The following is a 23,005-nucleotide window of genomic DNA, read 5'->3' as shown; positions in this document are numbered from 1 at the left end:
GTTTGGGCTTTGCCAGCTCTCAGCAGGTTCCAGAAACACCCTGTGTCCCTGTAGGCTACTTGGCCCCAAAACTGCTTCCCTGACCCAGTCAACAGGCTGGACCTGTTCCTGAGGAGGACGCAGGGGGCTTCTTTGTGAATGAGTCAGTGAGAGAGCGGGAGCACAGGCTGGAGAGGCCGGGGGTGTGGACTAGAGTTTTATTTGGAATCTTGAAAGCAAACAAACAAAAAATTCACAGCAGCATCTGTGGGGTCAGAAGGAGCAGGAGTGGGAGGGAGGAGGGGAGAGGTGAAGGCGGCGGCCACCGGGCAGAGGCGGGGAGCCCATGCAGCCCCCCGGGGTCACGCCCCTGAGTGGGTGCTCCTTGCGCCAGGAGGGGATGGGGTCCAAGGCAGAGAGGTGGTCCTCGGGCCTCCGCAGCGGACTTCCAGCTGTCTAGTGTCCCCCACTCTGGGCCTGGGAGAGGGTGTGAGCCTCAGACACAGCCCTAGGACCATCCTAGACCCCCCGCCCCAAGTGGGGCAGGGCAGGGAGTCATCTAGGCCCCCCTGCCCCGAGGGTCATCTATGAGGTGACCTCACCCTTGGGCTCAGGGTTGGCCCTGCCCACAGTCTCTGTTGGGGAGCTGCAGGTCAGGGGGTCCCCTGAGGGCTCTGGGAGGGAAGCTGCAAATCTGTGGGGGAGAGGGGTCCCTGCCTGTAAACCTCTGGAGGGAGGCTTGCTGAGGGACACCCACTCTGTGGGAGGGGGGTGTATCCCCAGGGGTGCAGCTCCTACCTCTACAGCCCCTTCCTCTTCCTCTTTGGCTGCCTCATCCTCCTTTTGGGGGGCTGGTTGCACCAGGTCCTCCTGTTGGGAGAGCAAAGGGAGGTGGGACCACATGGAGACCAGAGACCGCCCAGCTGTCTGCTCCCCAAAGAGGAGCAGAGACCCCTTATCCCTCCTTCTGTGCATGGTGGGGAGAGGGGGGGGAGGGAGGTACGAGGAGCAGACAAACCAGGAGGGTGGACAGAGCTTCATTTAAGGGTCTACAGCTGGGGTAGGTCTCTGGTGATGCCTTCTGTCTGATGATGCCTTCTGGGGGTACCCACTAACCTGGAGCCCAGCTTTACCCCCAAGCTGATCCCCAAGTTCCTGGGCAGGCCCTGGTCCAGCATACTTGATAAGGAAGCCCCATCCTGGGCAGGTGGTGGTAGGCAGAGGCCCCTGAAGCCTGACCCCACCCCCAGGGTCCCTAAACCATATGATCACATGCCTTTGCCCCACCGAGCCCCTAAACAGCCCTAGGAGGAGGGGTGTGTCATTACTGTTCACATTTGGGGACCCTGATACCAGGGAGGTTAGGTGTCCAACTCAAGGTCTCTGAGCTCAAAAGCAGAGAGGCAAATGGGGATCAGGTCTGGCTTGCTCCAGGCCCTCCCCAGATGCATGAACTTCTCTGCGTCCTGAGTTCAGACTGGTCAGGGCCAGCCTCAGGTTACCCAATGCTCTCCCTTGCCCCATCTCTCTCTACAACCTACACTCCAGTCCAAATGGATGCTCGCCTAAATTGGGGGCCTGCCTGGGGTGTGGGCGTGAGGCAACTGGGGTGGGCAGGGCCAGGTTGGGTGATCTGCCTGCAGCCCAGTCTTAGCACCTAAGTCTGGAGGGTCCTTTCACCTCTGGGCAACCATCACACTGCCCCATGGCGGTGTGGGACATAAAAGCCAGAGTTGGGGCTGACTCTCTGGAGAAGGGCAGGTGTGGGAGCAGATGGGGCTAGTGGCACTGAGGGGTCAATAGGCAGGTGTTGTTGCATCCTTCTACGGTTCACTGGGGGGATAAGTAGGGACTGGTTTCTGGGCGTCACCAGGAAATGAGTCTCCTTTGGGGTGCCACTCCTACCCCAGGGCCTGGGGTGGCTCTGAGAGCTCCCCAGGCCTCTCCCAGGGTCAGAGAAGAAATTCCAGGCACCCTTTCAGGGCCCCAGGGGCAGCCTGACCCCCAAACCAGGGCCTCCTTTGAAGGGGTGGGGCGAGGTGGGTGAGCAGGGGGTCTGGTGTGAGCTCCGGCTTTCCCAGCCCAGCTGTCTTCTGGGGCACATAGGAGTCCTGCTCAGGGGGGCACTGACGATGGTGGGGTGATGTGCTATAATCACCATTGTTTCTTGGGTGCCCCCCAAGAGCCAGGCATAACCTCTTTCTGGGTTATTTCCCTGCATCATCACAGCCCAGTGATGCAGACACTGTCACACCCATTTTGCCAATGAGAGGGTGAACACCCGGAGAGGTTAAGTAACTTTGCAAGATCCTACAGCTAGGAAGGGGCAGATCTGGGAGAGGGGAGCAGCTGCCTGCCCCAAGGACATGGACAGCCTATGCCGCCGACCCTTAGGGTCCCCTAGAAGCTCATGCCTAGGCCTGGCCCCAAGCCAGGAGCAGGAAGGCCCCCACTCTCCTGCCCCCCTCCCCCCTAGAGCAGAAGTTCCCGGGGCAGGGCTGCACTGGGTGCCTCCGACTCCACGGGCCCTGGGGGCCCTTCCGGGTGGGCAGCTCTGGCAGGGCTGGAGGTCATGAGTCCCTGGAATCAGACAGCCCCAGCCCCCCACCCCTCGTTGGAAATCCGCTCCCTGCACTAGCTGGCACACTCACACAGTCTTAGGAGCCAGATGCCCGATGGGAATTCCAAACTCATGTGGACTAGCTGTGTGGCCTTGAGCCCCTTTCTTAATCTCTCTGGGGGTGGAGAGTGAGGGAGGTGTGAGATGGGATTTTGACACGATTTAATGAGTTACTATGTGCGAGATGCTTAAGGTGAGCGCTGGTGCAGCGGGGACAGCCAGCTGGCATCTGCCTCCTGGGAGCGCCCCGCTGCTCCTGTGCTCTCTGCTGCCGGAACACACGCACACGCACCCACCCACACACACACACACACACACACACACACACACACACACACACTCCCTCACACTCGCACACTCCCCATACACCCCCCACCAGCGGGAGAGGGGAGGGCGGGGCTCAGAGCGCGCGCTGCTTTCCACCAGCAGGGGGCGCTGCTCCCCCGCGCCCCCGCGGCCACCCGCCCCGGTTCTCTCTTGTGAAATATGGTGTCCGCAGTGCCGAGCGGCAGGGGGAGGCGGCGGTTTTGAGGCTCACTTTCCTCCTCTATAAAATGGGTCCCAAGCTCCCGCCCTCAGGGGAGGCCTGGGGCGTGGGCGGGTGCGAGCCCCGAGGCCGTCGCGCTTCCCCGGGCGCTTCCCGGGGGCGGCTCTCACCTTGCGCACCACCCCCGCCGTGAGCGCGAGGTTCTCCGCCTCCTCCACGGTCTTGGCGGCCACGGTGTTGACGCTGGTGACCACGGCTTCGCTCACGGCGTTGGCCTGCTCCTTGGTCTTCTCAGCGACTGCGGGGAGGGCTCTGCTGGCCTCTGGCCTGACCCCTGCCCACCGGGGCCCACGCCAGGCGGGGGAGCCGTTTCCCAGGGGACTCCACACGCTGCCCCCCAACATCCGCCCCCACCCCCGCTTTCTGACTCGATGGACTCAGGGGAGCGCTGATGCTGATGGGGGAGGCGTGGTCCCCCTGAGGGTCCAGACTCAGGGTCTGGGTTCAGGAAGAACTCGGGGCCCCAGTTGGGGGGTAAGGGAGGCCCCTGGGGTGGGCCGTCAGTACTAGGGGACAGGAGTCCCAGGGGTCCCAGTCCCCAGGGCCTCTCCTAGGGACCCCTCACCTGAGGTCACACTCTGCACAACGCCCTCCTTGGTCTTGGCTCCTGGGGAGAGAAAGGAGGCATCAGCCCACGCCCAGCCCCCTGGTGTGGGGGAGCAGGGTAGGGGTCACCGCACACATCTCACAGAACAGCCAGACAAGCTGTGGGGTCTGGGGGGAGTGAGGGCTGGTGCCTGGGGGCCAGCAGCCCCTTCAAAAGGCCACTTCCTGCTGTGTCTGGAGGAAGGGGACAAGACAGGATGGGAAGGGGACAAGACAGGACTGGCAGATGAAAGAGACGGGGCCTGACGTGGTGGCTGAGCTGGCTGCACCTGGGGTCCCAGCCCCTGCCCAGGTGTGGCAGCCGCAGGACAGAGCAGACAAAGCTGAGTCATCCCAGCCTCCTCTTCCAAGGGGAGCCACGTGGGGGGAGGGGAGAGATGGGACGCTGTGCCTGGGTCTTGCACCCTTCCCTGGGTAGGGTGGGGACCGGGGCAGCAGCTCCATGTGGGGTGGGCAGGAGAGCCCCCCAGCACCTGCCTGCTCGTGGGCATGTCCAGGGTCCGGGTGTGTGTGGGGAGCTGTGTCTACAGCGGTCAAGGGGGTTTGAGTGGGGCTCCAGCCTCAGTGGGCCTCCCTGTCTGAGTCCTGGGGTCTGTGGGTGATGCTGGGGCTGGGGGTAGGGGCGTGGGGTGGGGGAGTTTGGGGGTGTGCATTTGTGTGTGCATTTGTGCATGCATTCGTGCGTGCACAAACAAGCTGTCAGTTGTGTCTGAGATCTGAGGGTCCTCCTTGTCCTGTCCCCAGGACCCCTGGGGGACCCTGAGGACACCACAGGAAACAGAAGCCGGTGTGCAAAGGGGAGTGGGGGGGCGATCTGGGCTCTGGAGATCAAGACTCAAAAGCCGGGTCCTCACCACCCCCCACCTCCATGTCTCCCTGGGGCTGGGGGGAAGGTCACCCCAAGGTGACTCAGTCCCCCGCCAGTGGCCGTGGCGCTCCGCCCGCCCGCCCCCCTGCGGCCCCCACTCACCCACATACATGACACCCTCCTTGGTCTTCTCGGCGGCTTCCGTCACCCCCTGCTTGGTCTTCTCGACGGCGCCCACCACGCCCTCCTTGGCGATGGAGAAGCCCTTCTTAAAGACGTCCATGGTGGCGGGCAGGGGCGGCGCTCGGCCTGCGGGCGGCAGGGACAGGGACCCGACTCTCGTGCGTGCTGTGCTGCCCGGGAGCTGCGGCAGCCGCTGTCTCGCCGCCTCTTATGGACGCGGATGAAATATTGATGCGGCGGCGGCCGCCTGGCGCCCGGCCAGCGGGGGCGGGAGGGAGCGCGGCTCCCGGGGCGCTGCCTCTGCACCCCCTCCTGCCCCCTCCCCTCCCCGGCGGGGATGCAGGGGGCCTGGCACCCCCTTATCCATCACCACCCAACATTCCGCCGCCCTGCCCACCGCGGGTGTTTGCAGTCCGTCTGGGGGAACAGGGAGGATGCCAGCGCCCCCTGTACCCCCAGTGCAGGGCAGGGGTCACAGCCACACAGGCCTCTCGGGCAAGGATGGCAACCTCCCCGACCCGCCTGGGCTGCCCGGGGTTGGGGGAGCGTACAGGCGCCCTGGGCACTTCTAGCCCAGGGCCTGCAAGGTCAAGTTGGGGCGGGGGGGACAACAAAAGGCGTCCCCTCCGCCCGGCCTCTGGGGCTTTGGGGCAGCTCCTTCCCCTCCCTCAGCTTCCACCCACGTGCTGGCTCCCACGGCCCAGCGTTGGAAGTTGGGAAGTCGCTGCGGCTGCGGTGCCCCCACCTCAGGGCCTGAGGCCCGGGTGGGCAGCGGGTCTCCTGAGACTGGCCTGAGCGCTTCCTGCAGCACCCGCCCCCCCCACGAGGCCTGTGGCGTCCTCCTGCCTCCCAGGAGCAGGCTCCCATGGGGACACGTTTAGTGGGGCCAGCTCCCTGTGCCTCGCCACACCCCAGAGGCCACTGGACCCAGTCCTTTGGGGGCCCAGGGACCTGCCACGTCATTGGCCACCTTGGGCAGGGCCAGGCGGGGGGTGGGGAGGTGTGTGTGTGTGGGGGCCGGACGAGACCCACCGGGGGGGCCGGCCCAGGCCACTTCCTCTCTTTGTTGTCCCTGTGTTGTCTTTTCCTTCTGAGACTTAGCTTGGAGACCGCGTCACTGGCAGTTCCTGGAGGCACTTGTCCGAGCCTGAGCCCCAGTGTGCCCGGGTGGCCGAGATGATCCTGACGCTGCTGCTTGGCCTCGGGGGGCCCCTGGGGTGGGGGCTGCTGGGGGTCTGGGCCCAGAGCCCGGGAGCCAGGCTCCCTGACCCACACATCCCCGGGGGGCCTGAGGAATGGAGGGCAGAAACCGAGGACCCCGGCAGGAACCCTGCCGGACGGTAAGGAGGGCCTGGGCCTGGGGGGCAGGCCACTGCAAGGGTGTCTCTGGACCTGAGTCAGGTATGCATCTGAGCAATGGGCTAACATCCTCCATCCACTGGGGCAGCCGTGAGGCGGAACGAGCCACTCGGTGCCGGCTCCCCCGGGAAGGACAGGGAGTTTCCTGGTTGACCCATGGTAGGGGACGAGACTTGGGGCCTGGACAGGGTGGGGGCAGCTCCTTGCCATCAAGTCCCAGCACGGGGTGCCAAGGGGCTGGGGTTCCTGACATCTCCAGCTGGTCGGGCAGTGGCTCCGGTTCTTCGAATGAAATCAATTCTGAAAGCTGAGCCCCAGTGCTGATGTGTGGGTTGGTCCAGACTCCCCTGGGGATGGGGATCTTGACTCGAGCACCCAGGGGGACTGGCGGGGATGGGGGGGAGGGCATCAGCATGGCCTTGAGAGCTGAGCAGTGAGCACAGAAGGGGACCTGCTCTCTAGATGCAAAAAGGAGGCAGAGGCTCCCAGGGAACTCCGTGGGCCTCCGTGCCTCTCTGGAAATGGATGGGATGGCCTTGATCCTGGACCCAGGACACAACCGACCAACCCTCTAGTTGTCCAAGGTCAGGGACCCTCCTGTTGACAAGTGCTGGGCCTGTGGGTCCCTCCCCGGGACCCAAGGGAGAGCCCTGAGCCCTCATCTGCAACCACCCCACAGTGGCAGGTGCCATTTCCTGGTCAATCTCTGGGCCAGGTGTCTTGCCAAGTATTATCTCAGCAGCCCATTTCCAGAGCAGGAGCCCGAGGCTCAGAGAGCTCAAGCAGCTTGCCCAAAGTCACACAGCTCAGGAGGGCTGGAACCAGGAGCTAAGTCTCTGACTCAAGTTCGTGCTGCCCCCTGGGGCACTCGGAGGCAGCTCTGCCCCCAGACGTTCCTGCTCCCTCCCCCCATTCCCATGCTCCGGACTTGTTTGAGGGCATCTGTATGGATTTGGAGGGTGTGGGATGGAGGGCAATTTACATTCTCCCAGAGTCTCCCCTATTGATGTCTGAAATTCATCACTACTCTGGCTTACAGGGAGAACCTGTGTGTGTGTGTGTGTGTGTGTGTGTGTGTGTGTGTGCGCGTGCGCGCGCGTGTGTGTGAGAGATTTAGTTTCTGTTCTCTTGAGGTGGATTTGCTTGTTGGACACTTTCCCAAAAGCAGATTTAGCCAAGGAGAAGGAGGAGGGCGAGGCTAGCAAGTACACACGGACCCTTAGAGAGAGGGGCTGGTGGTGTGGTTTGTGTGGCCTGGGGGTGGACACAGAGACCCCATCCCACCCCAATCCCGGTTCTGCTCAGGGCTGGGTGCAGCATGACTGGGAGGGGGGAGTCCAGCCACCCAACTCTGATTTCAGGATCAAAGACCAAGCCGATGGGAGGAAGGGGGACCAGAGGGTCCCAGAAGGATGCAGGGGAGGGACTGTGGGGGGGGGGCAACATTCCCTTAGCCCCAGGGAGAGGGCATCTCTGCACAGCCAGGCCTCCCTTGAAGGGTCACACAGCCATTCACCAGGGGTCCCAGTGTGTCTGCAAGTGTGCACAAGTGCACCCCGCTCCAGGCACGCCCAGACTCCCCAAGACCCTGGTCCCAGGGGGTCTCCTTCCCATACCCCAGACCCTGTGGGTCCCCACAGGCCAAGCCCGAGCTGCTACGGGGCTCTGAGGGGGCTGCTGAGAAAGGAAGGAAACGCTGTGGCTTCCTCCTGCCGATTGCTTCCTGAGCTCCCGTAAAGGGCGAAGCAGAAACGCTGCTCCCACCTCCCTCTGGCAGGCACTGGGGGTCGTGCCTGCTGGGTGGGGCAGCCTCTACTGTCCCACCAGGCCCCCAGCGCGGCCCGTGCCTCTCGCACCCGATTCCTGAGCCCTGGGAAGGGAAGACGGAACAGAACCAGTGCGGTGCATGATGCCCTGAGCCCCGGGGTGGGGCAGGCAATGTTCAGCCGTTTCCCGGGTCCCAGGACCCCGTGGGGGGCCTGGGGCAGGGCACAGTTGCCCAGGGGTGAGGCAGCAACATGGGCATTTGGACCCTATGGGGAGGGGGCTCTTTCTATTTAGAATTTGGGCTCCTCGCTGGCCCAGGGGTCCTGTGTCCGCGGTGGAGAACTTGTGACCTTGGGCAAGGTCAAGGTGTCTCATTTTTGTGGTTGCGGCAGCCCCACACAGTTGACTCTGCCTTCCCCACCAACGTGTGATCAGGGGCTCAGGGGAGCGACCACCCCCATCCCCAAGTCACAGAGGCCTCCATCCTGCTCCCCCCCAAGGAACATGAGTGGCCCCGGCCTCACCCAGCAGCTCCTGGGGCTCATGCAGTTGGAGCGTGGCACCCAGAGGAGCTGAGCACATGGCCTGAGGCCACCAGGGGTGGGCACGGGGCCTGGGCTGCTGTTGCCAGACCCACCAGGAGGAGCCCACGGGTGGAGCTGGGGATGCTGGCCCTGGGCTGGATGCCATGTGGGCCTCAGGCCGCTCTGCCCTGCTGGCTTCTCCTCTGGGGCACTCCTGTTCCTATTGGATTCTGGGCCCTAGAAAACCAGGATGCTGGGAACATGCCCTGCATCTCCAGGGAGCCTTGAGGCGGGTGTGGGGTGGGCTCACTGGCCGTTAAGAGGCACTTAAGCAGCACATCCATAATGCAGGAGGCTTGGGCAATCTCTGCCTCCCCCACGCCCACCTCTCTGGGCCCCCAGGGAGAGGACAGGGAGTGGGAAACTTCTCCAAGTTTCCAGGACTGGGGGTTGGCAGAAGTGGGAATGGCCTTGCTCAAGGTCACCCTGGGTCCAGGGAAGGCAGAGGGGAGGGGAGCCCGAGCCTCCCAGCTCCCACTTCAGAGGCTCTGAAGGGTCAGCAAGCCCTCCACCTGGGGCTGGGGGCTCAAGTCGGGACGCGGCGGAGCCAAGAGCAGGCCCCGACCCAGCCGGGCCTCCCCTTGTGCTCGCGCCAGGCTGGCTCTGTCCTTCTGAGTGACCCCTGGATTGGAGGCCACTGGGAGATGAGGGCACCCAGCGCTGTCCCCCAAGGGAGGGCACGGAGAGGGAACAGGCCAGAGACAGGCAGGGCCGTGAGAACAATGGGGTGCTGTGGCACACTGGGCTGGGGGCATGGGGCGGGGGCAGAGGGCTGCACAAAGCTGCCAAGAGCTGAAGGAAACCGAAGCAAAGGTCAGGAATGTTCCCAGGGACGCTGGGCCAGCAGGCTGTACTGTGCCAAGGGCGGGGAGCATGGGCACGGAGGATAGCCGCTCCGGGCAAGCGCCGGGCAGGTCAGGGGAGAAAGTCCCTGGGCAGGAAGGGTGGGCGGCACAGCGTCTGGTTCCAGGAGCTCGAGGCGGAAAGTCCCCATCGCTCTGCTGGCAGCCTGGTGTGGCCGGGCCCAGGCCCTCCGGGTCCTCCGCGGCCAGGGCCGAGGGCGCCGTCTTCTAGGCAGAGCAGGCCAGAGGGTGTTCGAGGAATGGAACTTTTAGAGCAGTGTCTCTCCCTTGGCGCTGTTGACATTGTGGACCGGACAATTCTTTATTGTGGGGGGCTGTCCTGTTTGGCAGCACCCCTGGCCTCCACCCACTCTGTGCCAGGAGCACCCTCTGGTTGTATAAATGTCTCCAGACGTTGCCAACTAGCCTCCAGGGGCAGGATCCTTTCTTGTCCCAGCTGAGAACCACTGGTTTAGGGAAATATTTTTCCTGGGGGCTGAGTGCACGTTCCAGGGCCAGGGTGGCATGCGGGGGAGCTGCAGCTTCTGGCACCCGTAGCTGGCTGTGCCTGCAAGCGTCCCCCTCACTGTTCCTGTGCTCTGTGCCCAGCATCGAGCCAGTCCTCCTCCTTCCCTCCCGATTTTGCTATGCGTCCTTTACCACACATTCATCCTTCCAGGGGACACGCAGGTCCTGCCTGGTCTCTGTTCCCTCTGGTTTGTCAAATCCTGGGCCCCACTGTTTTCATTTCTCGAGAAACTCCTCATGCATTATTCTCTTCCAAAATTTTCTTGGCTCTTCACCTGCATTTTATCTTCTGGATGGGAATTATTTATTTTTTGTTTCATTTTTATTACTTACACACACTCACAGCCAGGGGTCAGCAAACTACGGCCCTTCAGCCAAACCTGGCCCACCACCAGTTCTTGTAAATAAAGTTTTACTGGAACACAGCCATACTTCTTCATTTATGTATTGTTAGTGGCTGCTTTTGCACTACCCTGACTGAGTTGAGTAGTCGTGACAAAGTCCTTATGGCCGACAAAGCCTAAAACCTCTGCAGTCAAAAGGGCCCCATGCTTGGTTTAATGCTATGCTGCTGCCATCTTGAAATTCCTAAAAATCTTTGAACAAGGGCCCTGCATTTTCATTTTGCATTGGACCCCTCAAATTATTTATCTGTTCCTGGGTGAAAATATTTATTATCTGGCCGTTTACAGAAAAAGTTTGCTACCAGTTGTGTTGGACTCAACTAGTTCTACAAAGTTTGTTGAAACAGTGACTTTCAAGTCTTTAATTGATTCTTGGAATTTACCTCTGTATCTCTAAATAGCATGGTTATATTGCTACCTCTTGAGAAAGCATCGTATCAGTAGACATAGCATTATGTACTGATGGTGGATAATGGGTTGCTTCCATATCCCATCCTGGAAGATGATGACTTGGCTCTCATTCCTACCCCCATCCCAACCCCAGTGTGTTTGGGTGTACACACATGCCTCCCATCCTATCATCCTCCCAAAATTGTCATTCTGAGTATTTATATTTATATGCCTATGCATGCTACTTAGAGTTGAGCCTCGAAATAGACTATAGACCCTTGTTTGCCCTGCACACTTTTGGTTTTTCCTGAAATAAACATTCGGTTTGTGTGTGTGTGTGTGTGTGTGTGTGTGTGTGTGTGTGTGTGTGTGTGTTTGGGTGTTGGCGGGGGGGTCTTCTTTGATTTTACTTTTGCTTATTTTTCTGTCACGTTTTCACCAACTTGATTCCAAATTTTTAGCCAGTTGTCTAAATCTCCTGCCAGGGCTCTCATCACATCAGGTGTTTGACCACCTTTATCTTCTTGGCGAAGCCTCTCCTGTAGCCTCCGGATGTGCTGCCCTCTGGACTGGCTGCCCACTCCAAACCCAGTGTACACCGGTGCCCCTGGATCTCCCAGCACCATCCTCCTGGGGATTCCCTTCACTTTTGTCTCCTGGTCCTATGGCTTATTCTCTTGCTCTGGTGGAGCACTTCTCGGGCACAGTGGTACCCAACCCTGGGCTGTACCTTTGAATGACCCAGGGAGCTTTAAAAATGCTGATGCCCAGGCCCCAACCCCAAAGAATTTCACTTAACTGGTCTGTGCTGGGACCCAGAGAATCTTTTTTTATTTAAAGTGCCAGATGATGGTTTTAATGTGCAGGCAGGCTTGAGAGCCACTGCTCTAGTAGCTCCCAGATGAGGGGTACATGGGAGGTAAATGTTTTGAAACCTTGAAAATGCTTTTATTTTGCTCTCACATTGGTTGATATTTGAACTTGGTGTTGCAGTTTGCTAAAGCTGCCAAAATGCAATACACCAGAAATATACTAGCTTTTAACAATGGGGATTTGGTAGGTTGCAAATTTACAGTTCTAAGGCCATGAAAATGTCCAAATTAAGGCATCAAGAGGTAGATACCTTCTCTGAGGAAAGGCTGATGGCATCCGGGGATCCTCTGTCACATGGGAAGGCATGTGGCAATGTCAGCTTGTCCTTCTTCTCGTGGGTTCTGGTTTCAAAATGGCTTTCCCCAAAATGTCTCTGGACTTTTGTCTCAGCTCCTCTCAGCTCCTGTAGGTCCTCCCTGCTTCTCCTAGTGGCAAACTCTGGATTAACTATCTCAGCTTCTTTGAGCTCTCTCCAAAATGTCTCTGCCTTTTATTCTCTCATAAAGGACTACAGCAGGGGATTAAGACCCACCTTGAATGGATGGGGTCACACCTCCCTGGAAACAACCTAATCAAAAGATCCCACCCACAATAGGCCCCCACAAGAATGGCTTAAAAGAGCATGGCTTTTCTGGGGTATATAATAGAGCCAAACCAGCACACTTGGGAAAGGATTCTGGGTTGGAAACAATTTTCCTTCAATATTTTGAAGGCAATTCTGCACTGTGTTCTAGTTTTCAGTATTGCTGATGAGAGGTTCAATGCCATTCTAATTACCAATTTGTGTGTGCAGTGGAGGTGGGGGGGGAGGCTTGTTTTGTCTGTCTGGAAGCTTTGTTCCCAGAGTTCTGGAATTTCATAACAATGTGCCTTGATATGGGTTTATTTTCATCATATTGTGGTTTATTGGTAGTCCCTTTGAGTCCTTTACTTCTGGGATTTTTAATTTTTTATTTTTTCATCAACGATTTCCTCCTTCTGTTCTCTCTTTTCTGGAACTTCTATTGGACATTAGATTAGATCTCCAGTACTGGCACTCTTTTTTTTTTTTTTTTAGTCTTCTCATTCCTAGTTCCCATCTCCGCGTTTGCTCCTCTTTTAGAGAATTTTCTTTAATTTTACCTTCTACTATCTCTATTAATTTTTTTAAATTTCTACAATTATGTTTTTAATTTCCAAGGGTTCTTTTTTGTTCTCTGAATGTTTTTCCCTTTATTTTTTTTTAAAATAGCTTCCTTGTTCTTGTTTCTTGAATGCAGTAATTTCTCTTATAAATCTGGTAATAGTAATGCAAAATTTTTGGAAGTTCTTTTCTCCTTGCACAGCATTGGTTTTCTCCAAGTTGATATTTTCCTGATTGCTAGTTTTTTTATTTGTTTGTTTTTTTTCCAAACCAAAAGAGTTATTTCATTTATTATATGTGTTTATATAATTACATATTCCACCACACTACTTATGACAGAGGTAAATTTACATTGACTTGTATGATTATTTGATTAATGTCTGCCTCTCCCACTAGGTAGTAAGCTCTATGAAGACAGGAAATGTGTTTATCTTCTTTATCTCTATACCCGCAGTTCCTGATCTAATTCTTGGGAAATGGTAGATGCACAAAAATTGTCATCTGAATGAATGCAAGGTCATTTTCTCACTTCCTTTTAAAAAATCAGTTGTATTCTCATTATTATAAATGAAATACCTTGTGTAAAAATTAGAAAATACAGGAAAATAGGTATAAAAATAATTCACTATCCCTCTAACCAAAGACAACCCCTGATGAGGGGTACAACTTTGATGAAATATGTACGGGTGTATTGCTGGCTGGGTTTGACCTCCCTCTTTTGTAATAGAGATTTTCCTCCCAGGTAATCCTTAGTTGTCCACTCAAGAGTAGAGGGACTGAAAAGCTTATCAGGAGCTGTGAGTGTGTGGAGGGAGCTTTCCCATCCGTGTTGCCCCAGGATGCTCCACCTGTGCTATTTCATTGGGGAACTCCTGGTGTCAGCATCTCTAGGTCTTTCCTCTGGGGCTGGATCATTCTCCTGAGACATCTTTCCACCCTGCAGCCCTGAGGGTGAAGGATGGCTGTGGGCTCCTGGGAGCCACATGGGAACGCAGGCTGGGGGGTCCTCCTCCATCCCTTATCCCTGCTCTCTCTGGCACTGCCACACTGTGACTGCACCTGATAGCCCCAACACAGAGACCCACTCTGTAACCAAAGCCCATGGCTTTAGCCTTCTGCTATCTCCATATTCTCCGCCGTCACCTCTGCCCTAGACCCCTGCAACAGCTGTCCCCTCCCACCCCTTCTGCACCCAGGAGCCAGGATAACGCATGTTACTTCTCTGCTTTTTAAAACTTTCTGTGATGGTCCATGCCCTCAGGGCACCGTCCAAGCTCCTCAGCCGGCACTCAGCCCTCCACTGTCTGGGTTCTTTCCTGCACAGCTTCTCCTCTGCTGCCCCTTTCCCACCCCACCCTCTGCCCCTCAGCTCCCCCCCACCACCACCTCTGAGCCACAGCTCCTGTTGCTTCCTCTGGCTTTCTCCATTTTAGAATCAGCTCCTCCTACAAGCCCAGGTCCCTGAGCTTCTCTTGGTTGGTCCTAGCACTCATCACACCATTCTGAGAGGGTCTCCTCTCCCTGGGGAACCCTGAAAGAAGGCCCGTGTTTCCGTATCTGCATTCTGAGTCCTGAGCTTGCACTTGGCACTCAAGTGGTGCTGAGCTGAATTGAGCCAGGGAGGTCTTTACCACTTGGGACCCTGGGGAGCTTTGCTCTGGGAGCTGCCGTCTGGCTCCTTCTATGACCCCAACAAGCCTGCCATGTCAGTGACCTGCCGTGGCACACACCTACCACCTGGGAGATGGAGAGGGGCAGAGATGGAGGACCTGTGACCTGGGTTAAGGATGCCCAGTATGCTCTCCAAACCAGCCCGGCAGGGCCTCAGTGCAGGTTGCCCTTCCCAGAGAGGGGACCGTGCCACCCAGCTACCTTTCCCACCACAGTGTGGCACCATCGGGAGGTCCATTTCCATAACGGCACTCATGGGGCATGGCCAGGGAGCAGGTGAGTGTCCTCCCTGCAGCGGGGGCTCTGGTGAGCAAGGATGTGAGTGGGAATGGGGGGCAGGTCACCAGGGAAGCCAGAGTGGGGCAGTGGAGCAGCCCTCACCAAACACTTCTCAGCAGCCATCCACCAAGAGGAGGGCACTGCCAGCTGCACTGCACAGATGAGGAAACCGAGGCTCAGGGTCACACTGCTGTAAAGTAAAGTAGTTCCGTTAGGATGGACCTCCCCTCCCCGCCCCGCTCCAGGACCCTCCAGCTCTAGCACCGGGAGAGACACTGAGAGCTTCCAGGCTCCGCTGGGAGCCTTGCTGTGTGACTATGAGGAGGGGTGTTTCTCAGCCTCTCTGTGCCAGCCCAGGGTGACTTGCGGGAGTGGGTGGAGCAGGAGCTCCTCCAGGCACTGGCTGGGGTAGGCAGTCCTGGGGTGGGGCGCCCCACCCAGCACCCCAGCACCTCCAGGTAGGAGGCTTGGTGGGGGGTCTGGGCAGCAGCTCAGCAGCCTTCTCCTCTTGCTCATTTTCTGATTTCTTTCTAGTAACTGGTGCCCCTACCAGAAGTCCAGGTTGGTCACCTTCATAGCCACTTGCAAAACAGAGAGATTCCTGGTCCACTCACAGCAGCTGTGTCCGCAGGGGACCCTGGACTGCCAGAAGGTCAAAGTCCTGTGAGTGGGGGAGCAGCAGGCCTGGGGTCGGGGCTCCCGCCTGGTGTACCCCACATCGCTGAGCCAGCCCTCCCCTCCCAGGTACCGCCTGGCCCACCAGCCGCTGTACCAGGTCAAGCAGAAGGTGCTGGTCTCCGTGGCCTGGAGGTGCTGCCCCGGCTACACAGGCCCCAACTGCCAGCACTACGGTAGGGCTCCCCGCAGCCCACCCCCATCCCTCCCACCGTGACCTCTGACCCCAGATTCAGAGGGCATGCCTGCTCTTCTGACCCCTGGGGTCAACATCCTACAGACATCTCTCTCCCACCTCCTCTCTGCAGACCCCACGGTGACCCCCGAGCCTGCAGGTCCAGGGACCAGCCATGAGGAGCCTGGGGAAGGCCTGGCAGGCTTTGAATCAGGTGAGGTGCTTTCCCAGGGAGGCGGGCAGTTCTGTGTGGGTTCCTGGGCCTGCCCCCCTCTCCTCCAACAGGGCATTGCCATTTCAGGAAACTCTCTCCCTCGGGATCAGCAGAGGCGTCCTGCCCCCACCCGACCCCAGAGGGGGCCAGGCTCCCAGCTGAGAACAGACACCCTTTCCTTGCCCCAATTCCTGGGAGGACAGCTTCATCCAGCATCTTCCTTGCCTCCCGAACCACACAAGCTCCCAGAGCCTGGAAGAAGCCAGGCTTGTCCCTGGCCTTGGAGTCAGAGGAGCCCACAAGCAGACACCATCTGGTGGGAGGGTTTCAAGGCTGGGCCCAAAGTTGGGATGACAAATGAGTTTCATCATTTTGGCTAACTCCTACCTGGTGACCAGGGCTGCTGAGGACCTTGTTTTGTGACCACATCCCCGTGGCTGAGGAGAAGGGAGTGCCAGGATTGATTAGTCATGTCTGTTCTGGGCGTGGAAGGTAGGGTGAGGGTGCACCTGCCAGGCATGTGGCCTTCCTGGCCTCGAGGATTCTAAGTTCCTGCTCAGAGGATTTGGCATGCACCTGCCTTGCTCCCCACCCCCAAATCTCCTTCTCTGGATCTCAGGATCTGAGCAGGCCTGGGGAGTTCTCTCTGGCACTTAGCTCTGATGTGTGTTCAGGACCCCTGGCTGTGGAGATGAGCAGGGCCAAGGTGCAGCAAGAAGGACAGGTTAGAGACCTCCAGAACGACATCCACCAGGCAGCCGACAGCCTCCCTGGCCTGTGGAAGGCCCTGGCGAGTAACCTGACAGCTGCAGCAGCCGAGGCAAATCACACAGAACTGGGTGAGGGCTGGCTCTCAGGGCTGCGGAAGGGATGGGGGTGGGGGGTGGGGGGTGGGGGGTAGGTTCCAAACCTCAGCGGGCCACTCCAGCGGGCTGCCTGGGGAGGGGTGTCTGTTGTGCATGAAAACGTGGGTCTGTTGCCTGCAGGGCTTCCTGGCACCTCCCTGGAGCAGGTGCTGCTGCCCCACCTGGATGCCTTCCTGCAGGTGCATTTCAGCCCCATCTGGAGGAGCTTCAATGAGAGCCTGCACAGCCTTTCCCAGGCCGTAAGGAACCTGTCTCTGGACATGGAGGCCAATCGCCAGGCTGTCGAGAAGGTCCAGGAGAGCACGGTGGCCAGGGCTGACTTCCAGGAGCTTGGCGCCAAATTTGAAGGCAAGGCCCAGGAGAATGCACAGAGAGTGGGGCAGCTGCGGCAGGACATGGACGAGCGCCTGCACGCCCAGCACCTTTTGCTGCAGAGCTCCCTCTCTGAGATCCAGACCCACGTGGACACTAAGCTGAAGCGGCTGCACAAGGCCCTGGAGCTCCCTGGAGCCAATGACAGCCTGTTGGTGGCGGTGGCGGCGGCAGGGGCGGCGGCCAGGCCGGAGCCGGAGAGCCTGCAGGCCCGGCTGGGGCAGCTGCAGAGGAACCTCTCGGCGCTGCACGTGGCGGCGGGCCACAGGGAGGAGGAGCTGCAGGGCGCCCTCCAGGACATACGGGCCACCCTGGCGCAGCACGGGGAGGAGATCAAGGAGCTGTATTCGGAATCCGACGAGACCTTCGAACAGATCAGCAAGGTGGAGCGGCTGGTGGAGGAGCTGCAGGTGAACCACACGGCGCTGCGCGAGCTCCGGGTGATCCTGATGGAGAAGTCGCTGATCATGGAGGAGAACAAGGAGGAGGTGGAGCGGCAGCTCCTGGAGCTCAACGTCACCCTCCAGCACCTGCAGGCCGCGCACGCCGACCTCATCAAGTACGTCAAGGACTGCAACTGCCAGAAACTCTACTTTGACCTGGACGTCATCCGGGCGGGCCAGAAGAACACGACCCGCGTCCTGGAGGAGACCCAGGTGACTCTGGACGAGCGGCGGCAGCTGGACGGGCCCTCCTTGCAGGCCCTCCGGAGCGCCCTGGAGACCCTGGCCGAGAGCATGGAGGCGCTCAGGGCGGAGGGCGTGGAGGCGCGGGCCGACCTGTCCCGGCTCCGGAGCCAGCTCCAGGCGCTGCTGCGCGAGGTGACGGCGCTGAAGGCGGCCGAGGGGCTGGTGCGCCGCGACGTGGGCCAGCTCCACAGCTCCTTCTCGGCCCTGCTGGAGGACGCGCTGCGCCACGAGGCCGTGCTGGCCGCCCTCTTCGGGGAGGAGGCGCTGGAGGAGATGGCCGAGGAGGCGCCGGGTCCGCTGCCCCTGCGCTACGAGCAGATCCGGGAGGCCCTGCGCGACGCCGCCAGCGGGCTGCAGGAGCAGGCGCTCGCCTGGGACGCACTGGCGGCCCGGGTGGGCGCCCTGGAGCAGGCGGCGGGCAAGCCCGCGCGCAGCCCGGAGCACTGGGAGCCGGGCCGCGAGGCGCCGGGAAAGGAGGGCCACGCTCCCGACCTCGGCCTCCCGGACCTGGAGGGGCTCAAGGCCGAGCTGCAGCGCCTCGACGCCGAGGTCCAGAGGGTCGGGCCGTGCTGCGAGGTCCCCTGGGCAGCCGCCCTCAACAACTCGCTCCAAGGCCTCCGCGGCGCCGCCTCCACCACCGAGCGCGCCTTGGAGCGGCACGAGCGGCTCTTCCACAGCCTCTTTGGGAACTTCCAGGGCCTTGTGGCCGCCAACGTCAGCCTGGACCTGGGGAAGCTGCAGGCCATGCTGAGCAGGAGAGGGAAAAAGCAGCAGAACGCCCCGGAAACCACCCAGAAGAGGGACAGGAAGCAGATGGAGCCTTGGACAGACAGTGGGATCAAAGGTGAGTGAATACCTGGGCACTGGGGGACTGGGAGAGTGGGGGGTGATCAGTGCTTTCGAGGGGCTCTGGGATGAAAGAGAACAGGGTGGTCATCAGTCACTGTTGCTCAGGCTCCCACTGTCCCCTTGGCTGACCTTCCATTTGGGGCTGAGGTACTGGGAAGTGGGAGATGTCCCTTTGTCCTAGAACTACCTGTGGGTGCTAGAGCCCAGGAGCTGGCAGAGCCACTGGGCATGTCTACACCACTGGCCTCTGCCAGTCAAGCTCTTTTCTTTCCATGCCACACCCTCAAATCCCAGCGTCTTGGCGCTTCTCCCCACCCCCTCAGCTCCTGTGACTCTTCAACCAGCTCTCCCGTGTAGACAAGGGAGTGCAAGACGAGGGGCTGGGGTAACCTGCCATGGGCAGTGCCCCTCAGGAGGCAAGTACAGGCGAGGACCTCAGACCCTAAAAGGAGCTCATCAGGGAACCGTTGTTGCCACCCTCCACCAGATCTCATGCGGTGCCCTTTCTGGGCTTTGCCACATTGAGTCATCACAACCACTCAACAGCACATTGATTATTGCCACCGTGTTGCCTGAAACCAAGGCTCAAACGGGCAGCATCTTGCTTGCACAGCTAGCCAGCGGCACTGAGGAGACCATATCCAGCCTAGCTGTCTTCAGTGCTGGTTCTTCCCCCACATCCCGCTGCCCTTGGAAAGGCCCTCAGTGGGCCGGTCCCCACAGGGCTCTGAGGACCAGGCCCAAGGAGCTGGCTACCAGGAAGAAGTGATGTGCAGCCAACCTTCTCCCCGTCCCTTAGGGGGCCCCCGAGAAGGGGACCACTTAGGCCCTGACTTGGTGGGCTCTCCTGTGCCAGCCAGGGCCGGGCCACCACCCGGGCCATCCTTACGCTGGCCTGGCCTGGGATGTGGGCAGCCCAGGACCTCCCTGACGGCCCCTGCCCAGGGCCGCTGACCCTCCAAGTGGCATAGGGCACCTTGTCTCCCCCGGGGCAGTGTGGAGGTGGTGGAAAGTGCACAGGCCTGTGTCACTTACTTGTCTCAGTTTCTTCCTCTGTGAAATGGGAGAACCACCGCCTACATCTGAGGGTTGTTAGGAAGATGGACATTTAACACTTACCAAGTGCCCAGACCCCAAGCGTGGCGTGCGGTTCTCGCCTGCTTCCCAGCATTTTCAGGCTGAGGCTGCATCTGCCTAATGAGCTCTTCCACCTTTTCCCTCTCGGGAGTGGTGCAAGGCCTCCATAGGCCCACAGCTTCCAGGACCTGCCCAATGGTTTGGGTACCCGCAGTATTTCGTGATTTCAAAACTACTTTTTCCCTTTCAAAATTAAAAACAATTCCCCTTTATTTGTCTTGTGGGAAGGTCGAAGGAATTCGGATGTGCTCTTGCCCGTAGGGAAGCCCCTGCTCGGTTTGTCTGCTGCCTTCTGTGGGGCAGGTCCCGCTGCCTGGGTGGGGGCCTCCTACGAGGTGGGACTCCAAGGCGCGGAGGGGTGTCAGGTCTGGCCTGCCATCTGCTGGGCTGGAGCTCTGCCTCCAGGCTGCTGGGGGAAGCAAGGTGCCCTTTGGCTTGCCGCCCTCTTTCACAAATGGGAATGCTACTCCGAGCTCTCCAATTCCCAGAAAATCTTCCACAGCTAGAGCAGAACAAAGGTTTTTTTCTTGTTTTTCCTCACAAGGCAGTAGTTGGTCAGAAGTTTAAGGGCTGGGGCTCTCTCTAGTTCTGGGACCTGAGTCACTCACTGCTGGGCAAGTTGCTCCTCCCCCAGGGCTTGGGTTCACCCCTAGATGCGGGAGCTTAGGCTCAATAGTCCCTGGCGAGGAACATGACCGTGTTAGTGCCAAGGCCAATGCCGTCGCTGAGACCCAGGTGGGACTTTCACTGTCCCGTCGCCCTGCCCGGCAGTCCTCACCGAGCACCTGGCCCACACAGTGCACTATCTCTGCCTCCATGTGGGCCTGTGTCCCCCAGGCTGGGGGAGCAGGAAGAGAACCAGAAACCAGATCTCAGGACTGCTCCCAGCTTGGCAATTTACTGCAAGCAGCTTTCCTTCTCTGGGCCTCAAAGCTTCCCCATCCGTAAACCCAGGACTGCACATGTTTTGCAAACTTCAGAAGATGCAGCTTGGAAACCTGGGTCTCCATAAGGCTTTCTTCCATGGCCCCATCTGCGCTTTCCTTTCTGTCAATTCCTGTGCCGAACGTTCTGTAGGAACCATCCTTCATGGTTCCTTAATTATCTTATCGTTGTTGCCGTTACCTGGGGGAGAGCAGAATTTTCTTTTTCCCACCCACTGGATTCCTAGCAAGTAGCAGAAGTCTGGAGCCAGGGACCTGGGTTGCTGTCCCAGTCTACCATGGACACGCCAGGTGGCCTTGGGCATCCCCTGCAGCACTCTGAGCCTTGGTTTCCTCAGTCTGCAAAACAGGGATACTTGGCTCCCGAGGATGTTGGAAGGGACAGGGATCAAATGAGAAAGTGCTTTGTTAAAATGCACATCAGCCTAGACAGCAGACTGGTATTTTCCCTTCTATCAATTGATGCGATACAGATAATTGGCCATTTAGTTCCCCCCATACCATTGCTATTGGGAATATTGAAGTTACCCAGTCAGTGACCCATTTCCAATGCTAATAAGCTGGGGCTGGCAGGTCTCAGGGTTTAATTTCCCATCCTAGGGAGTGAGGGCCCAAGACTGAGTAATTTCCTCCTGTGTTCCAGGCTCCCCCGTGGCCTTCTATGCCAGCTTTGCAGCGGGGACGGCTGCCCTGCAGATGGTGAAGTTCAACACTACTTACACCAACGTTGGCAGCAGCTACTTCCCCCAGCACGGCTACTTCCGAGCCCCTGAGCGTGGGGTCTACTTTTTTGCAGTGAGCATTGAATTTGGCCCTGGGCCAGGCACCGGGCAGCTGGTGTTTGGAGGTCACCACCGGACCCCAGTCCATGCCTCCGAGGAGCAGAGGGGAGGGGGCACGGCCACGACATTTGCTGTGGTTGAGCTGCAGAAGGGTGAGAGGGTGTGGTTTGAGCTGACCCAGGGGTCAGTAAGAAAGAGAAGCACGCTGGGCACTGCCTTTGGGGGCTTCTTGATATTCAAGACCTGAACTCCGGGGCACAGCTCTGATCAGATAGCGTGACTCGCCTGGCTCTCCTTGGCCTGGGATGGTTGGAAACCATCCAGTTAGTCTTGGTCTTCTCTGGAAACTGCACAGGCAGTGTGGGACGTGTGTCCCTCCTCCAGATACATGGGCCTTCGATGTTTCTTAGGAAGAGGACTCATACGCTTCTCTTGGGACGGGGCCTGGTGTGAGAGGAGTGTGAACCTTGGGCTGACACGCCTCTCGAAACATGGAGGCTTGGAATGCAGTTTTGGCCACACCCTTGTATCAAACAGCTTCTTTGGTATTTTGCTCCTCCTGTGGTTGGAAACTTCTGTACAACACTTAAAACTTTTCTCCTGCTTCGTTTTTTCCTAATCTTATGCTAGAAAATCATTCTTTCCCAGAAGAAGTATGTTTAAGACTTAAATGGAGGTGACATTTGGGGCACTTTGTTCACGTTAACCCTGCGGGAGTGTCTCCAGCCCCCATGGAGCAGTAGTAGGACCAACCCATTGGGCCCCTATCAGCAATGGAGACAGAGGCCTGGCTGACTTAATTAAGGGGAGTGAAATCGGCATCTTTTTCTTAGTTTCAGGTCATTCTTTGAATTTATTTGTAATTTGAATTTCACTTCTTTTTCTCCTTGTATGACATATAAAAGGCCTTTAGGACAAGACAAGCGAAATCAGTAAAGTAAGTGTAGCCTCCTCCTTGATTTCCTCCAGTAGTTATGACCACCCTGATTATTCTCAGCACCTCTAACCAGGAAGGGAGCAGGGGGAAGTAGCGAATGAAGATTGTACAAATCTCCCTCAATACTTACCAACTTTGGAATAAAGTGATGCCCTTCAAATCTCTGCCTGGTTTACTTCTAGAGAGCAGAAATATTTGGTCAAGTAGTTAGAACTCTGTGATAAAATGAAACTATTTGGGGTAAATATGGCTTTCATTGTGACAGGCCGTACCTGCCCCCACCACCTCAGGAGATTCTACAGAAAACACCCTGAGGCCTTCACATGAGGCCTCAACAGGGGCAGCTCAGAGGGCAGTTCCTCCTGCAACCTCTGTACGGCTGCTGACAGATTACAGATCCCACAGCAAACAGGCTTGAAAAAGGAGCCAGTCACCTAGTCATCAGAAAATAAAGGTTTTTGTGGTAGTTATTCAATATTTGTTGAATATACTCTTTTCCACAAGAAAACCTGACGGCTGGGGAATGAAAAAGAGGTTCCCAGCCTTGCAGGAGATCAGATTTCTCATGTACAGTTGGTTTTATAACGGAATCCTCTTAAAAGAATCCCATCGGGCAGAGGGCCTGGGAGGAAGGGCGAGTCCAGTGTCTCCCCACCGGCGATGCCATGCATTCGAATGGTTTATTTTTTGTGGGTCAAGACCACCAAGGTAAACACATTGTTTTTCTAGGCTGTCATTAATTCAAGTAATTGTCCCTCAGAATTTATTTACCATTAAGCTGTGTGTGCTCAATGTACTAAAA

The 23,005-nt window shown here is 58.1% G+C and overlaps 2 protein-coding genes across 3 annotated transcripts; one reads left to right on the top strand and one right to left on the bottom strand.

Annotated features, from left to right (window-relative positions):
• Positions 1-168: 168 nt before the first annotated feature.
• SNCG (synuclein gamma) lies at positions 169-5,585 on the bottom strand. 2 transcript variants are annotated; one of them, XM_037804647.1, is made up of 6 exons: positions 5,489-5,585; positions 4,723-4,869; positions 3,712-3,753; positions 3,257-3,384; positions 778-849; positions 169-456 (listed from the first exon to the last, which is right to left on the bottom strand). In XM_037804647.1, exons 2-6 carry the CDS (start codon positions 4,841-4,843, stop codon positions 436-438), a joined length of 384 nt encoding a protein of 127 aa, XP_037660575.1. In that variant the 5' UTR covers positions 4,844-4,869; positions 5,489-5,585; the 3' UTR covers positions 169-435. The 2 variants fall into 2 exon arrangements, with proteins under 2 accessions (XP_037660575.1, XP_037660574.1); XM_037804646.1 differs by lacking the exon at positions 5,489-5,585 and having other exon boundaries at positions 4,723-5,140.
• A 298-nt stretch (positions 5,586-5,883) lies between these two features.
• MMRN2 (multimerin 2) lies at positions 5,884-22,363 on the top strand. Its single transcript, XM_037805059.1, has 7 exons — positions 5,884-6,083; positions 15,098-15,226; positions 15,308-15,414; positions 15,547-15,627; positions 16,302-16,466; positions 16,614-18,398; positions 21,128-22,363. The coding sequence occupies exons 1-7, from the start codon at positions 5,920-5,922 to the stop codon at positions 21,511-21,513; spliced, it is 2,817 nt and encodes a 938-aa protein (XP_037660987.1). The 5' UTR covers positions 5,884-5,919; the 3' UTR covers positions 21,514-22,363.
• The last annotated feature ends 642 nt before the right edge of the window (positions 22,364-23,005 follow it).

Source organism: Choloepus didactylus, chromosome 15 (genome assembly GCF_015220235.1).
Source record: "Choloepus didactylus isolate mChoDid1 chromosome 15, mChoDid1.pri, whole genome shotgun sequence".
In the NCBI taxonomy this organism is placed as follows: Eukaryota; Metazoa; Chordata; class Mammalia; order Pilosa; family Megalonychidae; genus Choloepus; species Choloepus didactylus.
The sequence above is the reverse complement of the archived record's forward strand: the minus strand, read 5'-3'. Positions and strand labels throughout refer to the sequence as shown.